The 24,932-nt window shown below is 55.2% G+C and overlaps 2 protein-coding genes across 9 annotated transcripts; one reads left to right on the top strand and one right to left on the bottom strand.

The window, feature by feature from the left end:
- Window positions 1–1,565: 1,565 nt before the first annotated feature.
- On the bottom strand, window positions 1,566–18,526 carry SSH1 (slingshot protein phosphatase 1). Of its 5 annotated transcripts, none has more exons than XM_087942519.1 (15): window positions 18,364–18,526; window positions 17,338–17,381; window positions 9,977–10,083; window positions 8,980–9,044; window positions 8,246–8,367; window positions 8,069–8,137; window positions 7,779–7,844; window positions 7,329–7,523; window positions 6,610–6,703; window positions 6,374–6,502; window positions 6,234–6,280; window positions 5,368–5,514; window positions 4,781–4,981; window positions 3,809–4,319; window positions 1,566–3,593 (listed from the first exon to the last, which is right to left on the bottom strand). In XM_087942519.1, the coding sequence occupies exons 1-15, from the start codon at window positions 18,430–18,432 to the stop codon at window positions 2,361–2,363; spliced, it is 3,099 nt and encodes a 1,032-aa protein (XP_087798645.1). In that variant the 5' UTR covers window positions 18,433–18,526; the 3' UTR covers window positions 1,566–2,360. The 5 variants fall into 5 exon arrangements, with proteins under 5 accessions (XP_087798645.1, XP_026541271.2, XP_087798642.1 ...); XM_026685486.2 differs by having other exon boundaries at window positions 17,338–17,378; window positions 18,364–18,518; XM_087942516.1 differs by lacking the exons at window positions 17,338–17,381; window positions 18,364–18,526 and adding an exon at window positions 12,644–12,819.
- Window positions 18,527–19,717: 1,191 nt separating this feature from the next.
- On the top strand, window positions 19,718–24,930 carry DAO (D-amino acid oxidase). 4 transcript variants are annotated; one of them, XM_087942533.1, is made up of 13 exons: window positions 19,718–19,817; window positions 19,999–20,148; window positions 20,748–20,949; window positions 21,394–21,508; window positions 21,830–21,906; window positions 22,056–22,121; window positions 22,494–22,548; window positions 22,774–22,878; window positions 23,229–23,311; window positions 23,710–23,827; window positions 23,983–24,081; window positions 24,172–24,334; window positions 24,775–24,930. In XM_087942533.1, the coding sequence occupies exons 3-12, from the start codon at window positions 20,756–20,758 to the stop codon at window positions 24,301–24,303; spliced, it is 1,044 nt and encodes a 347-aa protein (XP_087798659.1). In that variant the 5' UTR covers window positions 19,718–19,817; window positions 19,999–20,148; window positions 20,748–20,755; the 3' UTR covers window positions 24,304–24,334; window positions 24,775–24,930. The 4 variants fall into 4 exon arrangements, with proteins under 4 accessions (XP_087798659.1, XP_026541272.2, XP_087798657.1 ...); XM_026685487.2 differs by having other exon boundaries at window positions 19,985–20,148; XM_087942531.1 differs by lacking the exon at window positions 19,999–20,148.
- Window positions 24,931–24,932: the final 2 nt, after the last annotated feature.

Raw genomic sequence — 24,932 nt, 5'->3', positions numbered from 1 at the left:
CATCAGCAGGAGCCCCTATCCTAGGAACTTCTCAGCAGAAGATCGGCCAATGGTGGGATTTCCTTTAACTGCTGATTGTTGTCTGCTTTACCATAGCAACCTTCATAACAGGATATAAACATCTGATGTCCTTGCCTTCCACACAAAAAACCGCACAGCTGGCCAAAAGCTGGAACATGAGGCCGGCTCCGTGTTAGGATGTGTTCTTGTAGCAGCTAATGGGAAAATGTGTTTCTCCATCCACAGGAGGAGGGGAAAAAATAAGCCGAAGACGCAGAAGCTCAGCTATCTTCGGTCCAGGCTGCTTTGGGAAAAAGTGGTCAAAAGTGCTCTTGTGGTTTTCTTGTTCTCTCGCTGACAGGAGGAAGTGGGGTACAAGAGGCGTCAACTTCTGCTAAGGGCCGCGGATTCACTTCCAGACCGACGGAGGGAGTCAGAGGAGCAATTTCTCAAAGGAAGGGAAACTAGAGTCCTTCTACAAAGCATCTTTCACGGTGGGGAAAAACCCGGATTTCTGCAAAGTTGTTGCCCTTCTAGACTTCGGAAAGTCTCATGGATGTCAATTCTTCTACAGGGTCCCAGGGTGACCATGCTGGCTGCCATGACGTAGAGCAGAGGTCTCCAAACTGGACAGCTCTGGACAGAGTTGTGGACTTCAATGGCCAGAATTCTCCTTGTTGCTAGGACGGAGCACAAGGCAAACTTTGGCTCAGACAATGTTATTCCTCTAAGATAAACACAGGCCATTTCTTTCCCTCCCGCAGGAGAACAATTCCAAGCAATCTGAAAAACTCATCGGAAAAGAGAAAACAAACACCGACTGGAGGCCTTTAAAGGCAAAATTTGGTGAGATTTCTGGAGAGCGTCTCCCTCCACCCCAAAAATGGGGAAAAAAGCTGATCCATCTCTAAAATTAAATCTATTGGATTAAAAAAAAACCTCCTGTGATTCTGAGATACGAAGAGTGCTAATTGCTTTTTTTGGCTACTCACAATTCAAGGTAAACCCATGATATGCCCAATATACAGCCAACAAGTTCTACAAAAGTCACCTAGGAGGTGGCATTTATGGATGGTTGTGTTGCTGATGTAGGTAATCCAAGTCCTGGTCAATCCCCTTTCAATGCAGTTTATGTTCACCTCATTCCCCCTCAGAGTAGAATCAATACTGCACTAACATTCAATCGCAATTATTTTGTCCTTCCTTTTAAATCGGTTCAAAGTGACCTTTGGCTGTAACTGGTTTTAGCATTTGGTCCCACCTGTCAAATCAGCATCAAGAGACTCCAGCCATGTTCTCTAAAATCCATCTCTTTCTGCAGCCCCGTGGAATCCACTTTTCATTTTCTGGGGGTTTTTTTTGTCTCAGAACTCAAGGATAACAAAATTATTTATCGTATCATTACTGTTAAATGTCTCTGACCTTAAAGGGTGCCATTTCTGGACAGTTTGTTCTGACTAGCACTACAGTTTCTACTAACAATGGGCATTCAGGAAAACAGAACTTCATCTGAGGTTCGAATTACGCTATTTTGGTTAAAGGTAATAAAACATGCCATATTCTGATTCATCCACAAAAGTGTTTAATGCCCCAGGAAACATACATTACCGGTCCTACCACACTACGTAACACTACAATGAAATTTACAGTGTTCAACAGGATCGGGAGAAACAGTAAACATGGAACAGGTATATGGAGCAGGTACAGCAGAAGGGAGGGAGAATCAGGGGGTCCCACCCAACACCCCCAAACAAAACGATCACGTTTGGAGGGAAAACAACAGCCTTGTCAGCCACTGGTCAGTTTAGATGGGGACCTTGGCCAGTATGGCCAGCAAAAATGCTCGAACTACTCTGCCATTTCAGGTGTGTTGAGTGAGCCACGAGGCCAGGACGATAATCCCATTGACCTAAGCGCTATTTTTTCCTTAGGAATAAATGAGTTTCAGGGGAAAGGTTTGGAAAATCTTAAAACTACACACACACACGCACACACACACACAGAGGTGTCTGCCTATCTACGTAGATCTGAAGATCGGAGGTAGCATTTGCGTCCCCTTTGGGTCCTTTTGCACGAGGGGCCCTTAAAGGAGGAAGAGTAACACTTGGCTTGACCTTCAAAGCCAACCTCTGGGTCCTTTTGACCTTTTTTTTGGCATGTAAGGAAGGCTGGCGCTGCCCGATCGAAGTCGAGAAGAGGCCGTGAGAGACGCACCAGGGCCCTGCGCCTCCTCCTTGGGCTGGCCCCCTTCTCAGGGGCTCCTCGGTCGGTGGCCTCTTGGCTGGAAGGGCCACCTGAGAAGCGGAAGGCAACTCTCGTCTGTTCTGAACAAGGTAAAATTGGGTTTAGCACAGGCAAAACTAAAAGCATCCATTAAAACAAGGACACCGCAAAGGGGTCAGCTTTTCCCCACCCGGGGGGGTGTGCTTCAGTTGCCCCAAGGGCTGGAGCCCGTCTGCCATGCCCTTCCAGGAGGGGAGGTTGCCAAGGGCGGGAGGCTCGCTTGGCGTGGCCTCCCTCGCGTGGGCCAAGGGCGACAGGTCCAGCTCGCCCATCAGGTCCTCGGAGGCCAAGTCGAGGCTGCCCAGCTTGGCCAGGGAGTTGGAGCGCTTCAGCGGAGAGGAGACGGTCAAGCCGGCCAGCCGCAGCCGGGTTTCAATCTCCTGCGTCCGCTGTTTCACCAGCCCGGGCTTCCCGTGGACGCTGTGGATGCTGTCGCTGCTGGAGCTCCGCGTGAGGTTGGAGCTCCTGGAAGAGGGCGGGGTGTAGCAGACGGTCTTCAGGAAGTCCTTGGTGAAGGTGCTCGTGTGGTCCCCCCTGGAGGGGACGGGCGTGGAGGTCTTCTGGGAGGCTCCGGCAGCCAGCAGGGCCTTCGGGAGCTTCTCCGGGGGGCCCTGGGAGGCGAGCGGCAGTCGACTCTCAACCGCCGCCATCTCCTGGGGCTCCTCTTCCAAGATGGTCGCCACATCGGCGGGGCCTCCGGAACACTCCTTGCCCTGCCCGGCCAGGTCGGAGGGCGGGGCCTTGAGGCGCTCCAGTTCCTGGGTGTGCTTGCGCACCAAACCGGCCTTCTGGAGCTGCAGAAGAGACTCCTGGTGCTGCATCAGGTAACTGTTTGTGGTCGGCTTCTCCAGGTCTTTGCTGAAGAGCAAGTATTTCAGGTCCTTCGTCTGCCGAGCCTCTTTTCTTGGAAAAGAATCGTGCTTGGAGACGGGGCTTCCCTCACAGAGAGAAGCTCTGGAGCCAGGCGAGGCGCCACCCGGGGCTTTCGGGGCCTCCCTGGGCTTCTCAGAAGGGCCACAGGGCCAGCCTGGAGCCGGCCGGTCGGGACTGACGTCCTGGGCCTCGCTTCCCACCACCATCGGGAGCTCCTGGGGTTCCTTCCGAGGCCCCTGGCAGAAGGCCTGCTCCAGAGAGGCCGGGAAGGAGGGCTGGGTGCAGACGGCGGCCCGTGGGCCAGGGGTCTCTGCTGGCAGGGCCCCTGGGGGGTCCCTGAAGGCTTCAGGAGGGGACCCCCCCAAGGGATACAGGCAGTCAGTGCAGGATTTGTAGGGGGGCTTGACTCGGTTCAGGATCCCAAAGAGCGCTTCGTGCTGGAGAGGAGAAAAGAGAGGAGGGTGAAAGGGGGACATTCTCCACCCAGCCCTCCCCCAGGAGGGGGGGGGATTCCTCAGCCAGGCAGGTTGGGCCCTCCAGACAAGAAGAGCCCAAAGGAAGCCTTGGGGGTCAAGAGGGGATCAGACCCTGGGGGTCCCAGGAAGCCCACCCCCCACAAAACAGACCCGGCCAAGCTCAGTCCGGCCCTTACTTCAAAGTCATCCGGGCAGCTCCTCTTACTGTTGTTGTTATTCAGGTTCTCGCCGATGGGCCGGCCCTCCCCGTCCATCAACCGGCGCTTCCATCGCTCGAGGGGCTTCTCCTCCCCCAGCTGGGCAGCCGAGGCCTTCTGATGGCTCTCGGGGCCTGCGGTGCTGGACAGCTCGGCCTCCCCCTGGACGCCCGGCTCCGCTGCCTGCAGCTGGCCCAGCAGCACCTCCTCCTCCTCCTCCTCCAGGATGGAGTCGGCCTCCAGGTCCTCCACCTGCAGGCACAGCTCCGGGGGGCCTGGCAAGGAGTCGGAGAGGCGCCGCAAGCAGTAGTGGAGGCCCACCAACTCCAGGGGCGTCCGGTGGTCGGTGCAGAGAGGCGGGCTGGGAGGCCCCAGGTCCATGTCCTCCAGGCTGCCGAGCAGGAATTCGGTGGGCCCGGCGGAGCTTTCCAAACTGGGGGAGAAGCCGCCTCCCGCCTGCTGTTTCCAGAGCTTGTTGTGGCGCTGTTTGCTAGATGGGGAGAAACAGAGGGGAGGGGTGGCCAGGGGGGCTCAGGGGCTTCGTGCCCAGGGAGAGTCTTGATTGTCCGGTTGTCCCAAAGGCAACTGGACATTTTTTGGAAAACGTTTCGCTTCTCATCCAAGAAGCTTCTTCGGTTTTCAAAGGGAAAAGACAACAAGAAAGTCAAGCTGCCTTTTGAGGGGGGGGGGGAATTCAGGTGGCCAGGTCAAGCGGCTGCAAGGGTCAGGGGCAAAAACACGGGGAGGAAAGGGGATCGAACGGCCTGTGGGAACGGCCTTGGGAGACAGGAGGAAGGACTTCAGGCAAGGCAACGGTCGGATAAGAAGCAGAGAGGAAAAAGGGGTCCTCCTCTCAGAGTTCATTTCTGAGCTCAGGAACCCAACTTCCACGGCTGGGGGCTAAGGGGCAGCGTGGATCTTCCCCCGCCCTCTGCCCCCCCTCCCCCTTACCTGGCATCCAGTATTCCCTGATATTCCAGCAGCTGCCTCATGAACCCGGCATTGGGCCGAGCGATGCTGCGCTTCTGCTTGACGTAATTGTAGGCTTTCTCCAATGACCACCCAAACTCCTTCATGGCGTAGGCGATGACGGTGGACGCGGAGCGGCTCACACCCATCTTGCAATGGACCAGGCACTTGGAGTGGTTCTTCCTGGGGGAGGAGAGGGGCGGGAAGGGGTCAGGAGCAGGGATGGGGCCCTCAAGCCCCCGTGCCCTATTTCAGGTCTCACCTCTGCCTGGGCAAGGAAGCCCTCGAGGTGGGGCAGGGACAGCTGAAAGGGGCCGGACTTGTGGGCTTCAACTTCCAGCACTCCTCAGCCAGCTCTGGCCAGGGAATTCTGGGAGCTGAAGTCCACAAGCCTTAAAGGTGCCAAGGATGGACACCCCCTGGCCTTAAATGTCCATCTTCAGCTGCAGGGTCCCTCCAGTCTTGGAAGTAAGCCATTCAGGGGAGGACTTTCCTGGGGTATCTCGCCCAGAGGTCCCAGCTTTGGACCCACAGAAACGGAGGCCGCGAATCGGCTTCTGGGAACTCACTTGGCTTTGTTGATAAAACGGTAAGCCTCGTTCCAGTGGGCGAGGAGGTCGGTCGTTTCTTCGTCGTAGACGCGGATGTTGTGGTATGCAAACAGCCCTGGGAAGAAGTTGTCGATCTCCCTGGTGACGTTCAAAATGTAGTCCACGCTGAAGGGACGGAAGCAGACGGAGCAGCAGGGGAAGGGAAGGAACGGCGGCGTCTCCGTGAGAAGGAAAGAGCCATTAAGAAATCAATACCGCTCAGCCCAACCTCCTAGTGCAGCCTGCATCTGAACCCGTACATTTCTGCCCGTCTTAAAAAGCAGACAGGGCAAGAAATGGACTCTCGGCCACCCTGAAAGTTAAAAATGAGATCTAAAGTGATCGAGACGTGGTTGGTTTAGGCTGGCTAGAGAAACCTCACCACCTCACAGACCTGATTGTGCTTCCTCTCTTCCCTTGTCTCTACTCACGCGAGGGTGTCTCTCCGAGACATCTGCACAGTCGTTTTAATATTTTAATGGTCTTTATAGTTCTTTTCGTTTTAAATTGTTTTTAAGATTTTAAGTTTAATGTAGGTGACTGGATTGTGGCCCGTTTGCTGCGATGGGCAAGCGATAGAAATCCAATAAAGGAAATAATAACCCTCTCCCATTCTTCCCTCCCTCCCTCCGCCAAGGCCCACCTCTTCACCCTCCGCAATTCCTGGCCCAATGCTCTTCATCTGAGGAGGTTCAGGTGTCTATGAATCCAACTCTGTGCGACAGTCCCAGGGGCTCCCTTGGCCGTGGGGCCTTTTTCCACCTTGGCCACTCAGGATTCCACGTGGCCCTGGCAGGCCGCTTGCCTAGAGAGCCCCGAAGTCAAGGAAGTTGGGGTGAACTCACCCTGAGCCCCGAAGCTCCTCCAGGTTCGAGGCATTCCATTCGGACCCCTGGAAGAATCACAGCAGAGTCAAGCGGTGGTGCTTGGGGGTGGGGCGGGCAGGGGGGCTCCCAAGAGAGACCTCCCACGCGTGGATGCTTACCAGGTAGAGGTGGTCGAAGATGAGGGAGGGCTTGTCCATCTGGCCCAGGATGAGCAGCATCTCGTTGTCGATGAATTCCTTGAATTCTTTCAAATTGCAGCTCATCTGCTTCTCCAGCTGGTTCCGGATCTGCCGAGAGAAGGAGGGAGGAGCTTAGGGCACGGAGCAATTCTGAGGGAGGTTGGCGGTGGCGAAGGAGGCCCCCCAGGTCCCAGTCCTCGGCCTCCTGGGTTTACTTCTTTGGAAGTCACGTTCTCCAGATCTTTGCTCATCATGATGCTCCGGAGTTGGGCCTTGATCAGTCGTTCAGCCCTCTCGCGCTCAGTTGGCCTGGGAGGGAGGGAGGAAGGAAGGCCGGAGTTGTGGTGGGTTGCAATTCCAGACGGCTGCCTTCCCACAAAGTATTCCCAGAATTCCCCAGGAGAACAGCAAGCCGGGAGAAATGCTGAGCCTTTGTGTCGCCTTCTTGCTGACCAGAAACAGTTGGGGTTCCACAGAGAAGCACCCCAACAGCTGTTTAACCACATGAGGGAGGATCAAGGAAAGGAGCTTCTGAAGGACTGAGCACGGAGGGTTAGAGACCCACAACCAAGCCTGCGCAAGCACCTGGTTCTCTCCAACACAACGCAGCCTCTGGTGTGCCTGTGTGCCCATGCATAAAGAGTGGGTGTGGGTCTTAGAGACAGTGACTCGACCAATAAGGCCAGCCCCCAACTGTCCATGCCTGCCTGAACATCTCGGCCCTTGTTTGACGAGGCAGGTGGGTGGTGCTCAGGATGCTGCGGGAGCCCCCTAGAAGCCCCAGAGAGATGCTCCTCCAACCCCACAGGGTGCCCTTTCCTCCCTCCTCCTCCTCCTTCCACCTTGGAGCGAGGCGAGGAAGGGCACCCCTTTCCAAAAGGCCAGAGGGGACAACCCTCCACAAGGGCCCAACGCAAGAACGGGAGGGACCCACTTGTCCATGTAGAGGGCAGGCGAGTCGGGGCGTGGGGACTCCAGGTCCTGCATGGCGTTCCACTCGTTGAGGCAACTCTGCTCGGAGGCGATGCAGCTCTCGTAGTAGGTGGCCCAGACAAGCGCCATCCCCCCCGGGAAGTAGTTGTGCCTCCGAGCCATCTCGCAAGCCTTGTGGAGGATCTGCAAGGCAGACCTACGAGTGGGGAGACCCAAAGAGACATCGCTTGGCCCCGGCACCCTGAGCAGCAGGAGGCCCAGCCAAGCAGGCCCCAAGGAGGAGGGTGGCTGAAATGGAAGGCGCAGCGGAGCCCTCCTGACCACTGCAAGGAGGCCAGGAGAGCTGCTGAGGCCGGCCAGCCACGGACCGCCTGGGTCCCTGCCACGGCCACTGAAAAGCGGCTTCAGTCTTTGGGGAGGAGGCAGGAGGAGGAAAAAGGGAGCCGCTCACCACATGGCTTGCACCGAGACCGGTTTGAAGATGTGCGTCTTGCCCACCGTGCTGACGCTGAACCCGCTGACAAAGACAGACAGAAATCGATGCAGCGCACACAGGGAAACAGACCGCAGCTCTTTCCCAGTAGGCAACAATCTTAGATCGAACCAGAAATGGAGGGGGATCCGGGCAGGCAATAAAATCCTGCCCCCCTCCAGGAACTGTTCACAACAGTCTCACCTCCCCCCACCCACCCACCAGCTTTGCCATCTCCTGCCAGCTCTCCGGATCCCCCTGGTTCTCACCCGTCTCCATCCAGGTGGATCTTCGTATCGCTCCACAGACGTAACACCATCCCGATGGTACAACTCTGGCTGCCGGGAAAGAGGGACGGGGAGGTCCAGGGCTGCTGATTGGGCAGAACGGGGAGTGGAGGAAGCCATCCCTGCTCTTCCAAGGACGCCCAGGCCCTCACCCCTCACCTCTCCTTGCTGGAAAAGTCCACGCCCAGGAGAATGTTCTCCTCGGTATCTTGGCGCCCGGTGCTGTAGACGACCACCATGTACCTCACGCGATTGCTCCAGGCACTTTCTAAGCGTACGGCCTAAAAACCAGCAAGGCAGTTCTCAGCATTCATCCCTTTGGACAAATCTCTCTTTAGCTACGTGTTAGTTTAGCTAGGTATGTTTCTGGCAAGACAAAAAGAAGAGGGTTCATTCAATTTTCTCCAAACCACCTGGTGCCCTCTAAACAGACGTTGGGCCGCATCTCACACAGTCTTCCAGGCGGCACTAGGCAGGGAAGGGTAGCTGGGAATTATGGCGGTTCTAATCCGATGCCCCTGGAAGGCACCAGACTCCCTTCTTCAGCTCTGGGCAGAAGATCTCAGAAAAGGTAGAGGAAGGCCAGATCCTGCTATCTAAGCGATGTTCTTGAGATCTTCCAGCAGCAACGTCAGTGAGTCCACACTTGAGAGACCAAGGGCCCTCACAACCAAGCATTGATGGCTAAAGCTAGGAAAAATGATGATTGGGGATACCCTGCTTCCAATGCCACTTTGATTGACAGGAATAGGTTTCTCTCTTCATAGGTCTACTCTAGGTTCCCAAGCAACTCCTCCTTTCGGAAAGGTTTGATCTGCTGGGACAAGACCACTGCTGAATGGGGAGGGTGGCCACAGATTACACCATGGCAAGGATTTGGCAAGTCCTCTTACCAGCTTGATTCTGTCCTCACAGCGAAGGAGGTTGATCATCACCTGAAGGTGCTGCGGCAAATCACCTGTGGATGCACAGGCAGCAAAATCATCAGGTGCATCTCCTAGATCTGCTTTGGTGCATCAACTAACCAAGCTCTCCCCCCTCCATCCACCCCTGGTCACTGGCATGGCCCAGTCCCTTGTGTTTCTCAACCCTGGCAGCTCGGAGGTGGATGGACTTCAACGGCAGCTGGGTGAGGAATTCTGGGAGTTGAAGTCCACCCACCTGAAAGTTGTCTGAGGCTGATGATCTCCCATGACTCCCAGGAGAAGATTAAGAGTCATCAAGCTCTCTTGCTTTCTCTCTGAATCTCTCTGAAGCCTCCTTAACAAGCCATCATTCCGCTTCCCAAGAACCTCCTGAAGGCCAACCAGAGATTTAGGACAGCAGCAGAGGTCCTTGGACCCCAGGCAGGAAGGCTGCCAAACCCTTCTCCAGAACGGGCAACAGAAGGTATGGACTTCGCTGCCTTTTCTTCCCACCTGGATGTCCTTCCTGCAGAGGGTGCTAGTTGACCGAAGGCTAGTGCTGGCCCTCGCTCGCTTGCTTGGGCCCACATCCAGACCCGATTTGGAACTGTCTCACACACACACACACACCCCGTATCCCCAAGATGTCTCTGGACTTGGCAATTCCCAAACAGTCCCACCTCCATCTCACCAACCACAATGGACCGCCTGGCTGCCCTCCGAGAGGCCTTGTCTCCACCCTCCAGAGGCCCTGAGCAAAACAAGCTTCTTCCGGCAAGAACGGCCAAGCTGAGCGCAGAAGCTTAGCTCCCTGTGGTACGGCAGCCCATCCTCCGATCTCCTCCTTCCCCTTGGCACCACCGAGGGGAAACCCATCGATGCCCTTTGGTGCCCAGGGCTCCCGCCCTCACGTACCACCCCCTTTCTCCTGGCTTTTCCAAAGCAGTTCTACTTGCGTTACCTGGAGAGGCCAGGAGGACGTTACCTGCATGTTTGTGAGGCTGCAGGAGACTCCGGGGTGGCCCTTGCGGACTGTTTCCTTGCTGCAGGAACAACGCAGCTCCTTTGACCATAAAAAAGCTCTCGCTTAAACTGCAACACAAACAGGCAGAGCCGCCGGTCAGGCAGGGAGAGGCAGGGAAGCCTGTCCGTGCAGACAGACGGACTCCCGGGGAGCAACGTCAAGCTTTCTGGGAAGGAAAAGTGGCCTCAATCTCATTGCCTCCAAAGACGAGACTTTTCTTGGACACAATGCGTGGCTGCCTTTCTCTGAAAGGGTGTTGTTGTTTTTTTAAATTCCTAGTCTAGTCTCTTCTTTGCTGACAGTCTCCCCTCCGTGTATTAACCGGGCAAGTCCCTGCTTAGCTTTCTCCACAAGCAGCTACATCTAGGGTGGGCAAGTGGAACCAGGTAATCCCACCACCCGCCTGGATCCAGCTGGGAAAGGGAGCAGCCCGTCTGTCAGACTGAACGAGATGCAATCCTTGCTCCAGCTTGTGCCTATCACAGGCACCGCAAACCAAGGACAGATTTACTTTCTGTTTTTTGTTTTTTTTCCCAGTTTAAAGGCTACAAAACCAATAAATGGTAACGTGATCTCCAAACAGAGTAATCTTTCCTTCTCCCTGGTCATGCTCCCCCCTCTCTTGGTCCAGGAGCCAGTGGCTCATCCTTTCAGAGGTCCTGGTAAAGTTAGGAGACAATTAGTGGGACCAAAGGAGGGTGCCTGATTGCTTCCATACACTGGAGGCCTTGTTCCCGAGCCAAAAGCCAGCGGCACCCAGCCAAGCTTTAAGTGAATGGCTTAAGTGCTTGTCGCGGGGGTGGACAAGGAGGCTTCACTGCTGGCAAATGGTTTTAGAAAAGTGGCCGGGTTCCCGTCAGAAGCAGGCTGTGTAATTTTCCATCGGGGTTAGATGTTGGTCTGCTTCAGGAGGCGTGCCGACAAGAGTTTTGGAGGAAAAAAGATAACAGCCTTCAAGCAGAGTGGCCTCATGACCCTTTCCGATTCCACAAGGAATACTTGCTAATATGGTTTTTAGAAAACTTTTTCCCTTTCAGCACATTCAGCTCCATTTTCACGTGGGGATTTATAAAGAGCCTTCTAGATTGGGCTTGGAGGTGGGAAGATGTTGGCTCCAACATCTGGAGCATTCGCTAAAACAGGGGTCTCCAACCTTGGCCACTTTAAGACTTGTGGACTTCAACTCCCAGAATTCCTCAGCCAGTTCTGGAAGTTGAAGTCCACAAGTCTTAAAGTGGCCAAGGTTGAAGACCCCTGCAGTAGAAATTTCTCCCCAACCAACTCCATGAGAATGGGCTTCTCTGCTATGTTTTCTAAGCTGTCCCCCAAAAAACTGCATGCAGTGGAGCCATTCCACCTTTTAAAGGTTATAGAAACACTGTTTTAGTCCAGGACAGGAAACCGGTCCACCTCATGAAGACTGAGAGCAACAAAGAACGATCTGGAGAGGATTTCTCCAATTCTTTAAAGCAGGGGCGTCCAAGCCTAGCAACTTTAAGACTGGAGAACTTTAACTCCCAGAATTCCCCAGCCAGCATGAGGGTCTGGATTTTCACTTCCATTCAAATATGGTCAGTCTACCGTCTTTGGAGGCCAACCTAGCAATAAGTCTATTTTACAGAGAAAGAACTAAGGCAAAATGCACAATTTGCCTATGAAACATTCCAAATCTGACAGTACAGTACTAGCAAAGGAGGATATTCCACGCTCACCTGATTAAACACGTGCAGCGTGGGCTGCAGAAAGGTCTCACCCACTCACCCACCCACCCACCCAAGAAGCTGCTACTCCCACCTGACGTGACCAGCTGAATCTGTGCGAGATCCCATCAAGTCTGCATTTCACCGGACAATAAAATCCAGCCAAAGGCTGGCTGCTAGTTGACCAAGCCTTTTATCTGATTAAGAGTCCTGAACATCAAATGTCAAGTGGGACCTGATTCACAGCCCCAGGCTGGAAAAAAAAGTCAGAATGGACATTGGGGTCAAAGTACAATGAGCAACACTGATGGAAAGTCCGAGAAAACACGCAAAGGGTTTGCAAAGTCTGACAGGACACCTTTCCCGACATTTCCTGCCATTCGGAGAACAACAACGGCGCACAATTCCTGTTTATGATCAAAGGGAGAGAAATGACTAACTGCCCATAATCCTGACCACACGGCACAATCAGGCTCAAGTGAGATCATCCCAGAGCCATCAACTCAACCGAAGAAAAGCCCACGGCGACAGCTTCCTTCGGTGGCCAAGTATTCAAGCAATCGGACAAAGGATTCGTCAAAGATCTGTTAGCAACAAGAAATGTAAGAAAAGGGACGTACGCTCCCTGTCCTTCAGTGGTGACCTCAGCGATCTCCAAAACATGAGTCCAGCCCCACATTTGGCCTTAAGTCCGATCAAGAGAAAACCAACCACTAAAACCAGCTTTGTATATCTGTCGGTTTGTAGACAGCAGCCTAACCCAACCATTTCTGCAGCTGAACTCCCTCCAGCTCAGTTGAAGCTTGGAGCAAACCTGTCTTGAGATGCCTTCATGGAAGAACGCAACACACCCACCACGAATGAAGCCTTGAGACCCTCTGAAGGTCTCGGCCTCCAGCAGAGCAGGAAGGATGGGGGGCATACGTACGGCTTGGGTTTCTTTAAGCAGCCGAAACATCGCGTGGCCCCAAAGGACAGGCAGAAGGTAGCAAAGTCAGAAAGGCTCATAACCAAGTCTTCAAGTCATCGTGCTGAGCTTCTCAACATGCCTTGGTGGGAACGAAAAAGCCAAGCAATCCTTCGGCGCGGAGGAGGGACTCTCCACGTCTCTTGGGAATGGAGGACTTTTATGGAGCTGTGCCCCCCCCCCTGATATCTTCTTGGCCCCAAACAAGCGCAAGGACCTGCCCTCATCCACCCCGATGAAAGAGGTCTTTCAAAAGGAAAGGGGGACCAAGCAATGCTGGCGAGATCCCTCCTCCCCTCCCACAGCCTTTGCTCGCTGGCCAGCTCCGTGAAGCTGCTCCATTAGCAGGACGGATCCTCTTGGCTGTCCTTGGGAGAGGGAAAGGGGTCACAGCCTGATGGACGAAGGGCTGGCATTCCTCACCGCCCACAACAGGACTCGCACGAGGTCCTGGGAGAGTAAGGCCGTCTCTGGGGAATCTGATCGGGGTCCAATTTCACTGGGCAGCACTTGAGAAGCAGACGGATGGAGGCGAGACAGCTTGGAAACCAACTACCCTGCGAGACTTTTCCATGGAAAATAAAGGCCTTCCTGGGTCTCCTGAGCTCCATGCCTGGCGAGGATGGTGGCCATCGTTATCCCAGGGCATCAGAAGGGCAGAGGGGTGAAATCTGGGTCATGAATTATTCAGGACTCACGACTGTCCAACCAAATGTTTACTGGGGGACAGTAAATGCTGGTGTGGGAGGAGAAATCGAGACCCCGCAAAGCAGGTTTTGCTCCTCCCATAGATTTATATCTATGGAAACACTCGGGAGGGAGGGAAGAGAATGGAAAACGGGGTCCCTAAAGTGCTTCGGTACTCTCTGAAATACACTCACACGTCTAGGGAGTAGCCAATGAGCTTAGAGCAGAAGAGAGCAACGTACTAGTTCCATTTCTCTCCGTCCATTTCAGACTAAGGTGGAGATGAGCCAAGCGCTTCTCCGGTCCCTCAGCCCTTTGGGGAGAAGCTCCCAGGGCCTCCTTCCCAGCCGAGGAAGCAAGGAAAGCCGTATCGAACGGGAGCCTTAGAGGGAAATGAAGGCATGGGAATGGAACCGCAGAGCCGGCTCTCAACCCCGTAGAGCCAGCCAAAGGCCCAACTGGGATATCTCAGAGGCTTAAGGCCGGTTTGTGGTTGAGTGTCTGCTTCTTTCAGAAAAAGTGGGGGGTTGTTCTAAGGTGGATAGGGAGTGGGGGGAGGCCACGTTCTGGACATCCCACCTCCAGGTTTCCAGACCCTGCTCTTCTTAGGGGCTCCAACTTTCAGTGCCGAGACCCTGTCCAGCTTTGAGGCCGTCCAAACTTCTCTCTCCCCAAAGAAAAAACAGAGTTTTCAACGTGGCGATTCTATGACTCCAGATCCCAACATTTAAAGAACGGACACCTCCGCTTCACCTACAGCCCCCTGTCCCTAACCCTTCCCTTGGACCTTCCCCTTCCGGGGCTCCCCCTGCCAAGGGCCTGGCGCAAGGACGGCCAGACATGAGTCAATCCGTAACGAAGAGTTGATGCGTGGCCAGGATGTGTGGGAAGAGAAGAAAGCCACCGGTTCGAGGGACCCCCAGGAAGAAACCTTGCGGGCCCCTCAAGGGGCCCCGTGGGCTTTTCCAGGAGCACAACCGCCTGCTCGGAATGTTCTGCTCTGGGAAGGTCCAACCTTTGGCCGGCCCTCCAAAGAGGCTTGAAGCAACCCGGAGGGCCCTGGAGGAGCCGAGCGGCTGGGCCGTCTCCTGGTCCCCTTCTGGAGTCCCCTTCGTTGGTCCCAGGGGAAACCCAACCCCCACCCTGCCTCTTGGCCGCATGGCCAGAAGGGCCGGAGGAGGGGTGAGCTTGGGGGCTGGGGAGCCTCGCTGCTCCCCGTGTGTCTGCAGAGCTGCACCAACAAAAGCTCTTTGTGAAGGGGGCCATTGTGCAGCGGCTGAGGCAGGCGTGGGCCGGCTTCGCTGCCAGGAATTCCAAGCCGCGTTTCCAGAGGCCTCAGGTCACTCGCGGCAGCGCTGATGCAGAGCCTCTTTTGGGGTAAGGCTGGGGGGGTGAAGAAATCTTTCGGGGTTTATCCCCATTCTAAGCCTTGCGGGGCCAGGCCTGTCCAAGGGGACTGGGCAGAGGGAGGCGGCTGTGTTGGGACCAGTCCAGGGGAAGGGGAGGAGGTGGGCTCGGTCCCCCGTTTCCCATCATGCAACGGGCTTGGGAAAGGAAACACAGAGGAGTCCTTTTCCAGGAGGGCCATTGCGATGCAAGCAGGGACCCCCAAGCACCCTCGGGAGAAAAGCCTTGCCGATAGCGAAGGCGAGCGGGAGGGGAGAGCCAACCCTCCCCCCACCCAGCAGAGACCCTGCCGTGAAATAAGAACACGAGGGAGCAGAGCTCAACCCTTCTGCCTTTGCAGCCGAGGGTCCGGCGGGCCTCAGCGCCTGATTCCAAGGGTCAATCTGGATCCTGAGAGAGCCAAGTGGCCTGGGACTGGGAGCCTGGACAAGGGGTGCTAAAGTAGTCCATTTGCAGCCCAGTTCAGCCTCAGAGGGCAGGACTCACTTCTTAAGCCCCCATAGTTACCTTGAGGGCAGGTGTTTCTGCCTCTACCTGTGCCGGCTGGCTGGCTGGTCCCACAGACCAGGAAATCCCCCCATGCCAAGACCCAGGCAAGGAGGTCTGGGGAGGGGCTCACCCACCCTCTCTCCTCCATCCGCCTGGGCCTTTCGCAGCTCACCCACCGCCCTGCTGCGATCCAGATTAAACCGGCCAAAAACACGATGCAGCCTGCAGAATTCGCCCCATGAGAGAGGGAGGAGATCCACCAGGAGACGAACCCCCGAGATCTTTGGGGGAACCAGGTTCCACTCCAGGGGGCGCAAGTGCAGGCCGAGCTCCCAAGGGCTTGGAGGGGGAGGAGGGCTGCTGGGCCTTCCCTCAAGGGGTCACTGGGGACAGGGGCTGGAGGTCCTGCACGGCAACTCCAGGGGCTCCAAGCGGTCATCGTCCGGCCGGTGAAGTTAGCGAGGGACCCTGCTGGAGGGGGAAGCTGCGGACTCTTCCCACTGGCTCAAAAACAGGAAGCTGACTCACATCCTGGCCAGGTTGCAGGGTTGTGGCTTCACCACAGCAAGGAGGCACCTCGGTGGCCCGGGGGGAGCTTGGCCTGGGAACCAGCTGGCCACACAGATGTGGGGCTAGTGGGAAGCGCTCAGAAACCGGGGACAACATGTGGGCAGGAAAGCTCTCGTGCTCGGGGTCAGGACCCCAAACAAGGTTTGGGCTGGGCAATTGGGGGGGACAGGAACCCCCAGCGAGGCTTTCTCTGCAGTGGAACCTTCTCCTTCTGGCGTCCTTTGGACGTTATTTTAATCCTGCTTCTTGCACTGTTTTACTCCCTGTTTAGGATAAGCCTTGCCGCTCTGGATGGGACTAAGGAACCAGCGTTTATGGACAACGGCCGGCTTATTCTCCCACGTCATATCCTGGGAGGGAGGTTTGCTTTGGGGCCGGCAATGTGAGCGGTGGGCTTGCAAAGCGGCCGGTTTGCAAAGCGCTTCCTGTTGGGTCAGCCTGGCCGTTCCAGGGCAGGTCACTTCAGTCCCTGCAAAAACCTGGACGAAATGGTGTCACCCAAAACCCAAACTGGCCGGCAGAGGTGGAATGAGAGCGCCCTCCACGGACCAAAAGGGGCAATAACACCCCCATCTGCCCTTCAGCCTTTGGCTTAAGAGCAACGGCTGGCTGGCATTGCAGCCTCAGTGCCAGGCAGGACACCTCTGTTCCCGATGGACGGAAGCTCTGAAGAGGGACCAGCGGCTTCTACCAGCTCCATGGAAGCGCAGATGCCACCTGGCTGGCACCCCCAGCCGGCAGCCAGTGCCAGTCTGTTGCCCCCTGGCAGAGATGCCCTGTTTGGTCAGCTGATCTTTGAATGGTGGTCAGCAGGAGAGCGCTGGTGAGGAGACAGGACTCACTGCGATGGGGCAACGTTGGCGCCCCCTCCCCAAGGCTGCACCCCACCTACAAGATCATAGTTTAGCCTCCTGGACAGCCTGCCTGATTGTGAGGAACGTCGGAGCCCTGAAATCCCCTGCTTCCCCCCCTCCCCCCCCCCGGGAATTCACCTGAAGTCCTTTTCGTGCTGTTCCACTTCGGGGCAGTTTTTAAAGTATGAATAAAACCATTGCAATTCCATACAGGCTATGATAGCCCCACCATCACAGACAAACCCCCGAGATGGTAAAAATAGTACAGAATAGCCAACAAGGTTCAAACTGTATCTCCCAAATGCGGGAAGATTTTTTTAAAAAAAGGAACTTGATCGTCCTTCTGAAAACGCCATTCTTTTCCACGGAGTTTCCTGCCCCCCAGGCCCTGGGCACGTGGCCTTAGCACAGAATCTGAGCACGCGGGGAGTGCTAATCCAGCACCCCCATGGACTGCCGCACGTCTAAACGTGAGCTCACCCAGTTATTGGAGACCCCGGTGGGTGTGTTTGAAGCAGCACCCCCGGCCCCCCGAGGTTTACAAGGAAGACGTGGCGATAGCTGGCTAACCCCTGCGTGTGGCACTCTCCCAGTTCCCCAGGAGTGAAAAAACTCCGCCACGTCGTAGCAAGAATGGTCTGTGCCTACCTCAGGTTGAGTTTGCGTTCCTCATCGCTGCCAACGTCCAGCTGCTGGGGGGAAGCAAGAATTAAACCTCAGTCACCCTTCCCAAGAGCTGCAAGGAAAGACGTACTTATGGTGGCCCACCTACCTTCTGAGGGCTTGGAGGAACACAAGGGCTCCTCCTGGGGCATCTGAAGGCCCCTGGAAAGTAGGGTAGGCAGATGGGGCCTCTTAAGGCCCTCCGGCGGGATGTAATGGTGTCTGCTACCAACCTTGCTCCCTTGCTCAGCCAGGTGCCCTCCGGCTAAAGGGGCCCTCATCTCCCATCATCCCCAGCCACATTGGCAATGCTGGGAAGGGCCGGCCTATCTCGCTCTCCGCTCCTGTGGTGGTCATTTCCCCATGCATGAAGAATCTTTGGGGGGGCTCCTGTCTGTCTCCCAGGTTTATCTCTCCCTTCCGCTCCTTGGCTCTTAGGCGGTGCGGAGGGTGATGCCAACCGTGCCCCCCTCGCCTCTTGGGGCTCCCTGGATCCTCCTCCTTTGGGGATAAAAGAACTTGGCAGAGAAAGTCCCAGGGAGGTGAAGGTTGCCAGGTTTGGGCTGTGAGGAAGAAGATCTGGGAGCAAAGGCACCAGAGGGGTTGGAAATAAAGGTGGGAGATGCCCCCCAGCAAAGCTGGCCCACCCCTCACCCCTTCCCAGCCCCACCGGATTTTAATCCCAACTTTCCCAAGAGGATGAACGGGAGCCGTGGGGAACAGAGCCCCCCCTTGCCCAGCCCCCATTCATAGCCGGAGATGGCAGGGGGCCAGTAGACCCCCTCTAGAGCCCCCTCATTTCAAGGCAGGCCAAACCCCGCTGGGTCTCTCGTTTGGGCGGACGTCCCCGGGCAGATCTTGCCCCCCAGCTCCAAGGCTGCCCCCCAAGGCCTCCTCCCCGCGGGGCTTTCCCGTGGGACCCGGAGCCCCTTAAAGGGGCGGCTGCCCGGCGGGGGAGGAAGGCGGGCGGGGGTCCCGGGCGAGCCGGCGGGGGCGTCCGCGGGCTCTCACCTCGCTGGCGCTGGCCGAGGAGGAGGCGGCGCTGGGCGTGGGCGAGCGCTGCAGGGTGACCAGCGCCATGGCCGGAGCGGCGGCGGCGGCGGCGAGCGCGGGCGGCAGCCAGGCCGGCCGGGGAGGAGCCTGCCGGGCGGCGGAGGAAGCCGCCTCGCGCCCGGGGGCCGCCGGAAAGGGCTCGCCCGCACCCGCCGCCCAGGAGGAGGAGGAGCAGCGGGCAGCCCCGGCCGGTCCTGCCGCCGAGGGCCCCGGCGCTGGCCGCGCATCGCTCCCGAAGGAAGGAAGGAAGGAAGGAAGGATTAGAGAAGGGAAAGGAAGGAAGGAAGGAAGGAAGGAAAGGAGGAAGAAGGAAAGGAGGGAAAGGAGGAAGGATTAGAGAAGGAAAGGAGGAAGGAAGGAAGGAAGGAAGGAAGGAAGGAAGGAAGGAAGGAAGGAAAGATTAGAGGAGGAAAGGAGATGAAGAAGAAAGGGGAAGGAGGAAGGAAGGAAAGGAGAAGGGAAAGGAGGGAAAGAAGGAAGGAAGGAAGGACAGAAAGGAGGAAGAAGGAAAGAAGGGAAAGGAGAAAGGAAGGATTAGAGAAGGAAAGGAGGAAGGAAGGAAGGAAGGATTAGAGGAGGTAAGGAGATGAAGAAGAGAAGGGGAAGGAGGGAAGGAGGAAGGAAGAGATGGAAAGGAAGGAAGGCCCTAAAGGGCTTATTTCCCGGTTGGTTTTAGGAGAAACGCCCCCCGGATGCTTGGGGTGATGGGTCGGAGGCCAGGCGACTGGTCCCCCCTTTCCAGGGTGCTGGCAGCTGCCTAAATCCTTGGCTGCAGGGAAAAGAGTCCCTGCGATTCTCCCCTGTGGGGATTGATCCCCCCTCCCTGTGCAGAGGCTCTTGCGAAAGAGAGGGGAAAGAGGATTCCAGGTCTCACAGGCAGCCCCCCACCTCCAGAAGGCGGCCCCACAGCGGGGTAAGGAAATAACTGATAATAGTGCCCATAATCCACAGTACGGCAGTGAGACCTCTGGCTCCGGATTGCAATTGAAGCCTCTCTTCTCTGGAGCCACAAGAGACACGGGGAGAATCTTGTGGGAATTTTCCCAGATGCGAATGAGGTGCAGATGAGAAGTTGGGGGGGGGGGGGAATAAGCAGCGGGGATAATTATTGGGGATTATTCACTAGACATGGGACATTGATTCAAGATTTGTAGAAGGAAATTGACCAGATTGTATGGACGGGGGGCTGGGGGAAGAAACGTTCGCTCGATAAGGAAGCCCGATCCATTCTGTCTTGGTTTTGGGGTGTCCCAGCAGATCTTTCTAGAAGAATTCTTCGTTTTGTCTTGCGGTTGTAAACCCAGGTGCTCTGGACAGGACAGAAGGAAGTTAGCTGAGTTCCAAAAACGTCGGCCCAGCTCAGCTCAAAGAGTCCAGAGACGGTCCCCTCAGACCAACCTGGATGGTGCCAGGTAAGAAGTTGGCTCCTTGGGTGTGTGTTGAAGACGCTTCTTTCGTGCAGAGAACGTCCAAAAGGAAGCAGATCCTCCCTGGGCTGGACGCCAGAGGTCACTCCTGATCAGGAAAGCCGAGTCTGGCGCTCTGAGTGACGCCTTGCTTCTCCCTGCCCCCCAAAAAGGTTTCTTGGCATAGGAGAAACCTGAGCTCCACCTGATGGACTCATTAACCTGCCGGAGGGACCTTTGCCCAACGCATCAGCCCGTTCGCAGCTTCCTTCCTGCCAGGAGCTGCACCGTGTTGGGCAAACAGCAGAAGACTTTCCTGGGCCTTTGGATTGTCCCGGTGAGAAGTCCTGTCTCTCGCTTGGCTTCTTTGGGGTTGTGAGAACGAAATTAGGACAAAGGGGTTCGGAGGGGGCAGTATCTTCCTGGCGCAGGGGGGGTTGTGGCGTTGCAGAAAATAGACGGTGGAGGTTTAGCAGAGGGAGGGGCTGGCCTGCCGGACTGGGAGAAGAGGCGAAACTCTTTGGCTGAGATTGGTCAAAATCTAGCTTTTTCCCCCAAGAGAGGCTTGGCAGCTTTTAAAAGGTTTTCAGTCTTTTGCATTTATTGCCAATCGTTACGGAAAGAGGAGGTGTTAAGGGGGGGGTGAAAAACTCCAGGGGGGGGTCTTCCTCCCCCTGAAAGCTTAGAGCAGGAGGGGGCAACCTGCTGTGTCCAGGAGGAATGGCCCCAACCCAAAATTGTCCCGCCTGGCCTGGGACACCAGGACCTCCCTGGAGGGAATGTGATTTGCAGCAGTTGTGGGGGGAGGTCTGGAGAAGTCCGAGGGGCAAAGAAACACCCAGGACCCACCCCCAGGAGAGAAAACTCCGTTGCTTTTTCTTTGGGGTGGGTTATTTTGAGGGGGTGCAAGATGGTCTCCCTTTTGGCCCCTTCCAGACTCTCCCATGCGGGTTGCCGTGATCGGAGCCGGGGTGATGGGTCTGTCCGCAGCCCTTTGCATCCATGACCGATATAGCTCCCTTGACCAGCCGCTGCAGCTGGAGATTTACGCGGATGAATTCTGCCCCGGCACGACCAGCAGTGGGGCTGCCGGCCTTTGGCAGCCCTACCTGGACGACAAAGGAAACACGCAGGAAACGTAAGAGCAAACGCTCAGCTCCCCTGGCGAGGGCCGCTTGGGCGCCTCCTGCGCCTCTCAGGGGACCAGAGGGCTGGAGCCCACCCACCTTCCACCAGGCTGGCTAAGGAACTCTGGGAGTTGAAGTCCACCCATCTGCAAGGGGCAGAGGGTCAAACCCCTTTGGTTTTTCAGGGATGCCTCGGTGAAAAGTAAAGTGTTCAGTGGGTTAAATGTAAATGCAAACTGATAAACTAGGTAATTTATATTTATATTTAAATTTATAATTAATCTGCTGGTGGAGGAAGATCTGTGCCAACATTCCTCCTCTAAAACCGTTGCCCCAAATACGTCTGAGCTGTGGCTTTCTGCAACCTTTCTACCTGCCCACAGTTTTTCTCTTGCAATTCCTTCGAGTTCAAATTGGAAGGAAGATGCCCGATCCTCTCTTACTTAATACTGCAGGATCTGGAACAAGGAGACTTTTGATTATCTGCTCCGACATGTTGATTCCCCAGAAGCCAAGGAGATGGGGCTGTTTATGATCTCTGGATACAACCTCTTCACACGGCCGGTTCCCGTAAGTGGTTGGCTTAAAGACGCCTGAGCTCTTTCCGCAATTCAAGCTGGTTCCTCTTTGGAAGGCTGGAGCAAAGTATGAAGACGGTGCTGCGAGACTCACCAGGAGTTTTGCTTTTGAGGATTTCTCAGCCCGCTTCCATCCCTCTTTGTAATCCAAGAGGTTTCCAACCGGCGGGAAAATAAATTCAGGAGCGTTGCAGGCAGAGAGTTCTCGATGGTGGGGCCACATTGCCGAGACTTCTGGTTCAACACTCATTTATTTTGCATTTCAGCAAGGTTCTAGTTCTCCCTTGTCTTACCTCGGTGTCTTTCTCTGCAGGATCCATCATGGAAACATATTGTCTTGGGGTTCAGGAAACTGACCCAGAAGGAGCTTGATCTCTTCCCCGGCTACAGGTATTCAGCGGCCTCTTTGGCCTTGGACTCAGGAACTGTTGTAGAGATGCGTTTCTAAACCTTGGCCGCTCGAAGATGGGTGGACTTCAACTCTCAGAATTTGTATTTATATATATATATATATTGTTCTTCTTTCCCCCTAATTTCAGCTACGGCTGGTTCAACACGGCCCTGATCTTGGAGGGCAAAAGTTATCTCACCTGGCTCACAAACCAGTATGTATGGCTCTTCTTTTTCTTGCTGCCCCCATTTGGAAAGTCTTGAGTTTTAGGTCGTTCGGATTTTATTCTCATGGGGCAGAGCAGGTGGCTGGGAAAGCTGGTTTGGGGCCTTGGATTAAACCTTTAATCCATTTGGTGGCCTTGAAAGATAAATTGGAACCCTTGTCATCCGGCTAATAATGACTGGCTAGCCTCAACCTTCCACAGTCAGGGGTGTTAATATCTTGGAAAAACTAGTTGTGGGTGGAGAAAAGGTAGGAGGACAGTTGCCGCCAAGCCCTGCTGTCCCGCTTAGCCTCTCCCCCCAAACCCCGCAGGCATGTCTGTCAAACTCTTCTGCTGACAACCCTCCATTGCTCTTAAAAGGTTGACCTCGCGGAAGGTCCAGTTCTTCCACCGGAAAATCAAGTCCTTCCAAGAGGTGAGCTGGGATGTATGTAGAGCTGGCTGAGAATGGTGGGAGTTAGAACACCTGGAGGGCACCAAGTGGGGGTGGTCACTCTAGGCCAGAGTTTCTCAACCTGGGCAACTCGGAGAGGTATGGACTTCAGTCTGAGAAGCGCCACTCTGGACAGGCGGGGCGGGGGGTGTCTTCTATCTCTGCAAGGCAAGATGGGGAATTAATCCACTTACTCTCTTCTGTTAGCTGACCGCTGAAGGGGTGGACGTTGTGGTCAACTGTACTGGGGTTCGTGCTGGAGAGCTACAGACTGACCCTGAGCTGTGTCCAGGCCGAGGACAGATCATCAAGGTGAGGCCTGGGGGGAGGGGGGGTGGTCAACAGGGCTGGTGGAGGCAAGCTGTGACCTAGTCTAGTGGGACAGCACACTTGGACATCGGCCGTGGAGGAAGGCTGCTCTGAACCTTCACAGAAGGCCCTCAACGCTAGAGACAAGCGGGGGGGGAGAGGCCGGTGTTGTTTGCCGGACAGAGGTGGGCAGTTGTTTAAATAAATAAATATAGTCTTCTTTGGGACCCGTTGCTTGTCACCACGAACCAGGAGAGAGCAGAGCGATTGCTTCTTTGGGCCGTGCATTGGCAGGCTGCACCGGGGCTCAACCCGGCTTCTTCCTGACCTTTGTGCTTATTCTGGACCTCTAGGTTGAGGCCCCCTGGGTGAAACACTTCATCATCACCCATGACGTTGACTCTGGGATCTACAAGGAACCCTACATCATCCCCGGGTGAGGAATAGGCGGTGCGGAGTGGCGGAAGCGTCAAGGTGGATCCAATTAAGCTGGAAGTTGACCATAGTCAAGAGATGTTCCAGCTGCATCTCCTGGGATCAAGCCTTCTTCCTACTGGAATCCAGTGATCCAGTATTCTTAAGATCGAAGGGAGATCCCCCCCCCATAACCTTCCCTGAGAAGGGAACACCGTTTGGCCCCCAGCTTCCTCTGACTTGGTGACTTCTAGGGGGCAGCACTCTGACCGTGCTGGTTCAGCAGGATGAGAGCTGTAACCCAACCCACCTGGAGGACCACAGGCTGAGGAAGGGGCTCCATCCTGAAGGTGGGAGGAAGCCCTGATTTCAAGTCGTTCGGGACTGACTGCTCCTCCCTCCCCCCTCTGTTCTTCGCAGGAGCCGCACGGTGACCTTGGGGGGGATATTTCAGCTGGGGAACTGGAGTACAGAGAACAGCCCAGAGGACCGTAGAAAAATCTGGCAAGGATGCTGCAAGTTGATGCCCAGCCTCCAGGTAGATCCGCTCAGCCAAGACGGGCCAAGGCTCTTGCGAGGAACGCTTGGCATTCTCCCCATTTCCCTTGGCCCAGAAGGAAGCCCCCGTGGCAGCCCCATAGCCCGCGGAAGCATCGGGGCCTGAGCATAAGCCACCGGATGTACTTCTTCCAGGAAGCCAAGGTAGTCGAGGAATGGAGTGGCTTACGCCCAACGCGCCCTAAAGTCCGGCTGGAACGCCAGACCCTTCGTCAGGGGACGCTCCAAACAGAGGTAGCCGTTTTTCTGAATGAAAAGGATCCCAGGAGATCTTGTAGATCATCTGCTTCTGTGCTTCGAAGGTCCCGTTTTTTTCTCTTTCAGGTGATTCACAATTACGGCCACGGAGGTTTTGGGCTCACCATTCACTGGGGGTGTGCCATGGAAGCAGCCAAACTCTTTGGGAAGATCCTCAAAAGCCAGAAGCTGACCAAGCCACCTCGGGCAAATCTTTGAACAAGCGCAAAGGTGTAGAAAACCCTTCTGCGTAGGTCTGTTTTTTTTTTCTTCCTTCCATCTCACAAAGGGGAGCTAATCTTGTCAAATTTGGGGGTCCGGTTCCTTAAGAATATTTGTAACTGGGCTCCCCACTTTGGCTGTGTGTACAGAGTGCATAAGACTGCTGTTTGGGGTTGGGGAGGTGTTCCAAGATTTGTGAAGCTGTTCTTCCCTCTTTTCTTCCATCTTGATTTGGGTTTTTGGTACCCCCAAAATGTCCTAAATGTTGATGGAACAACATGGGAAGCTGCAGGTGGAAAATGTGTAACCTCAACAATTGCACAGATTCCCAAACCTAACTACAGATCATAAACCTCAAATTTTCCTCCTGGATGCTGGGTTTGATTCCTAGGGAGCAGATGAACAAATGTGTTCAAGCAGAAGGCAAACAATCATCTGAAAAAAAATTATTTTTTATTCTTTCTCCAGACTGGTCCCGTCTGCTCTGTGGGTACAACTTTCTCTTACCGCTTTTTCTTCTCAAATACCAACTACATCTGCTTCCCGATCCATATTCTTTTTGCTTCTGGTTTCTAATGGAGTTATCCTGTGAAAACTTACAAAATACTTTGAAAGCAGGTTTGACT

Source organism: Notechis scutatus, chromosome 13 (assembly GCF_049901735.1).
Source record: "Notechis scutatus isolate UNSWTSFEM ecotype Mainland chromosome 13, rNotScu1.2, whole genome shotgun sequence".
In the NCBI taxonomy this organism is placed as follows: Eukaryota; Metazoa; Chordata; class Lepidosauria; order Squamata; family Elapidae; genus Notechis; species Notechis scutatus.
This window is presented reverse-complemented; position numbering and strand designations above follow the sequence as displayed.

What these genes read in the sequence shown, in the direction of transcription:
- DAO (XM_087942531.1), top strand. An exon ending in AAAGGAAACACGCAGGAAAC is followed by an intron (nt 20,950 to 21,393) that starts GTAAGAGCAAAC and finishes TTAATACTGCAG; the next exon opens with GATCTGGAACAAGGAGACTT. An exon ending in CTCACCTGGCTCACAAACCA is followed by an intron (nt 22,122 to 22,493) that starts GTATGTATGGCT and finishes TGCTCTTAAAAG; the next exon opens with GTTGACCTCGCGGAAGGTCC.
- SSH1 (XM_087942519.1), bottom strand. Translation starts at nt 18,432, where the DNA reads ATGGCGCTGGTCACCCTGCAGCGCTCGCCCACGCCCAGCGCCGCCTCC. An exon ending in GTGAGGACAGAATCAAGCTG is followed by an intron (nt 8,368 to 8,979) that starts GTAAGAGGACTT and finishes GCTGGTTTTTAG; the next exon opens with GCCGTACGCTTAGAAAGTGC. An exon ending in ATCCACCTGGATGGAGACGG is followed by an intron (nt 7,845 to 8,068) that starts GTGAGAACCAGG and finishes TGTCTTTGTCAG; the next exon opens with CGGGTTCAGCGTCAGCACGG.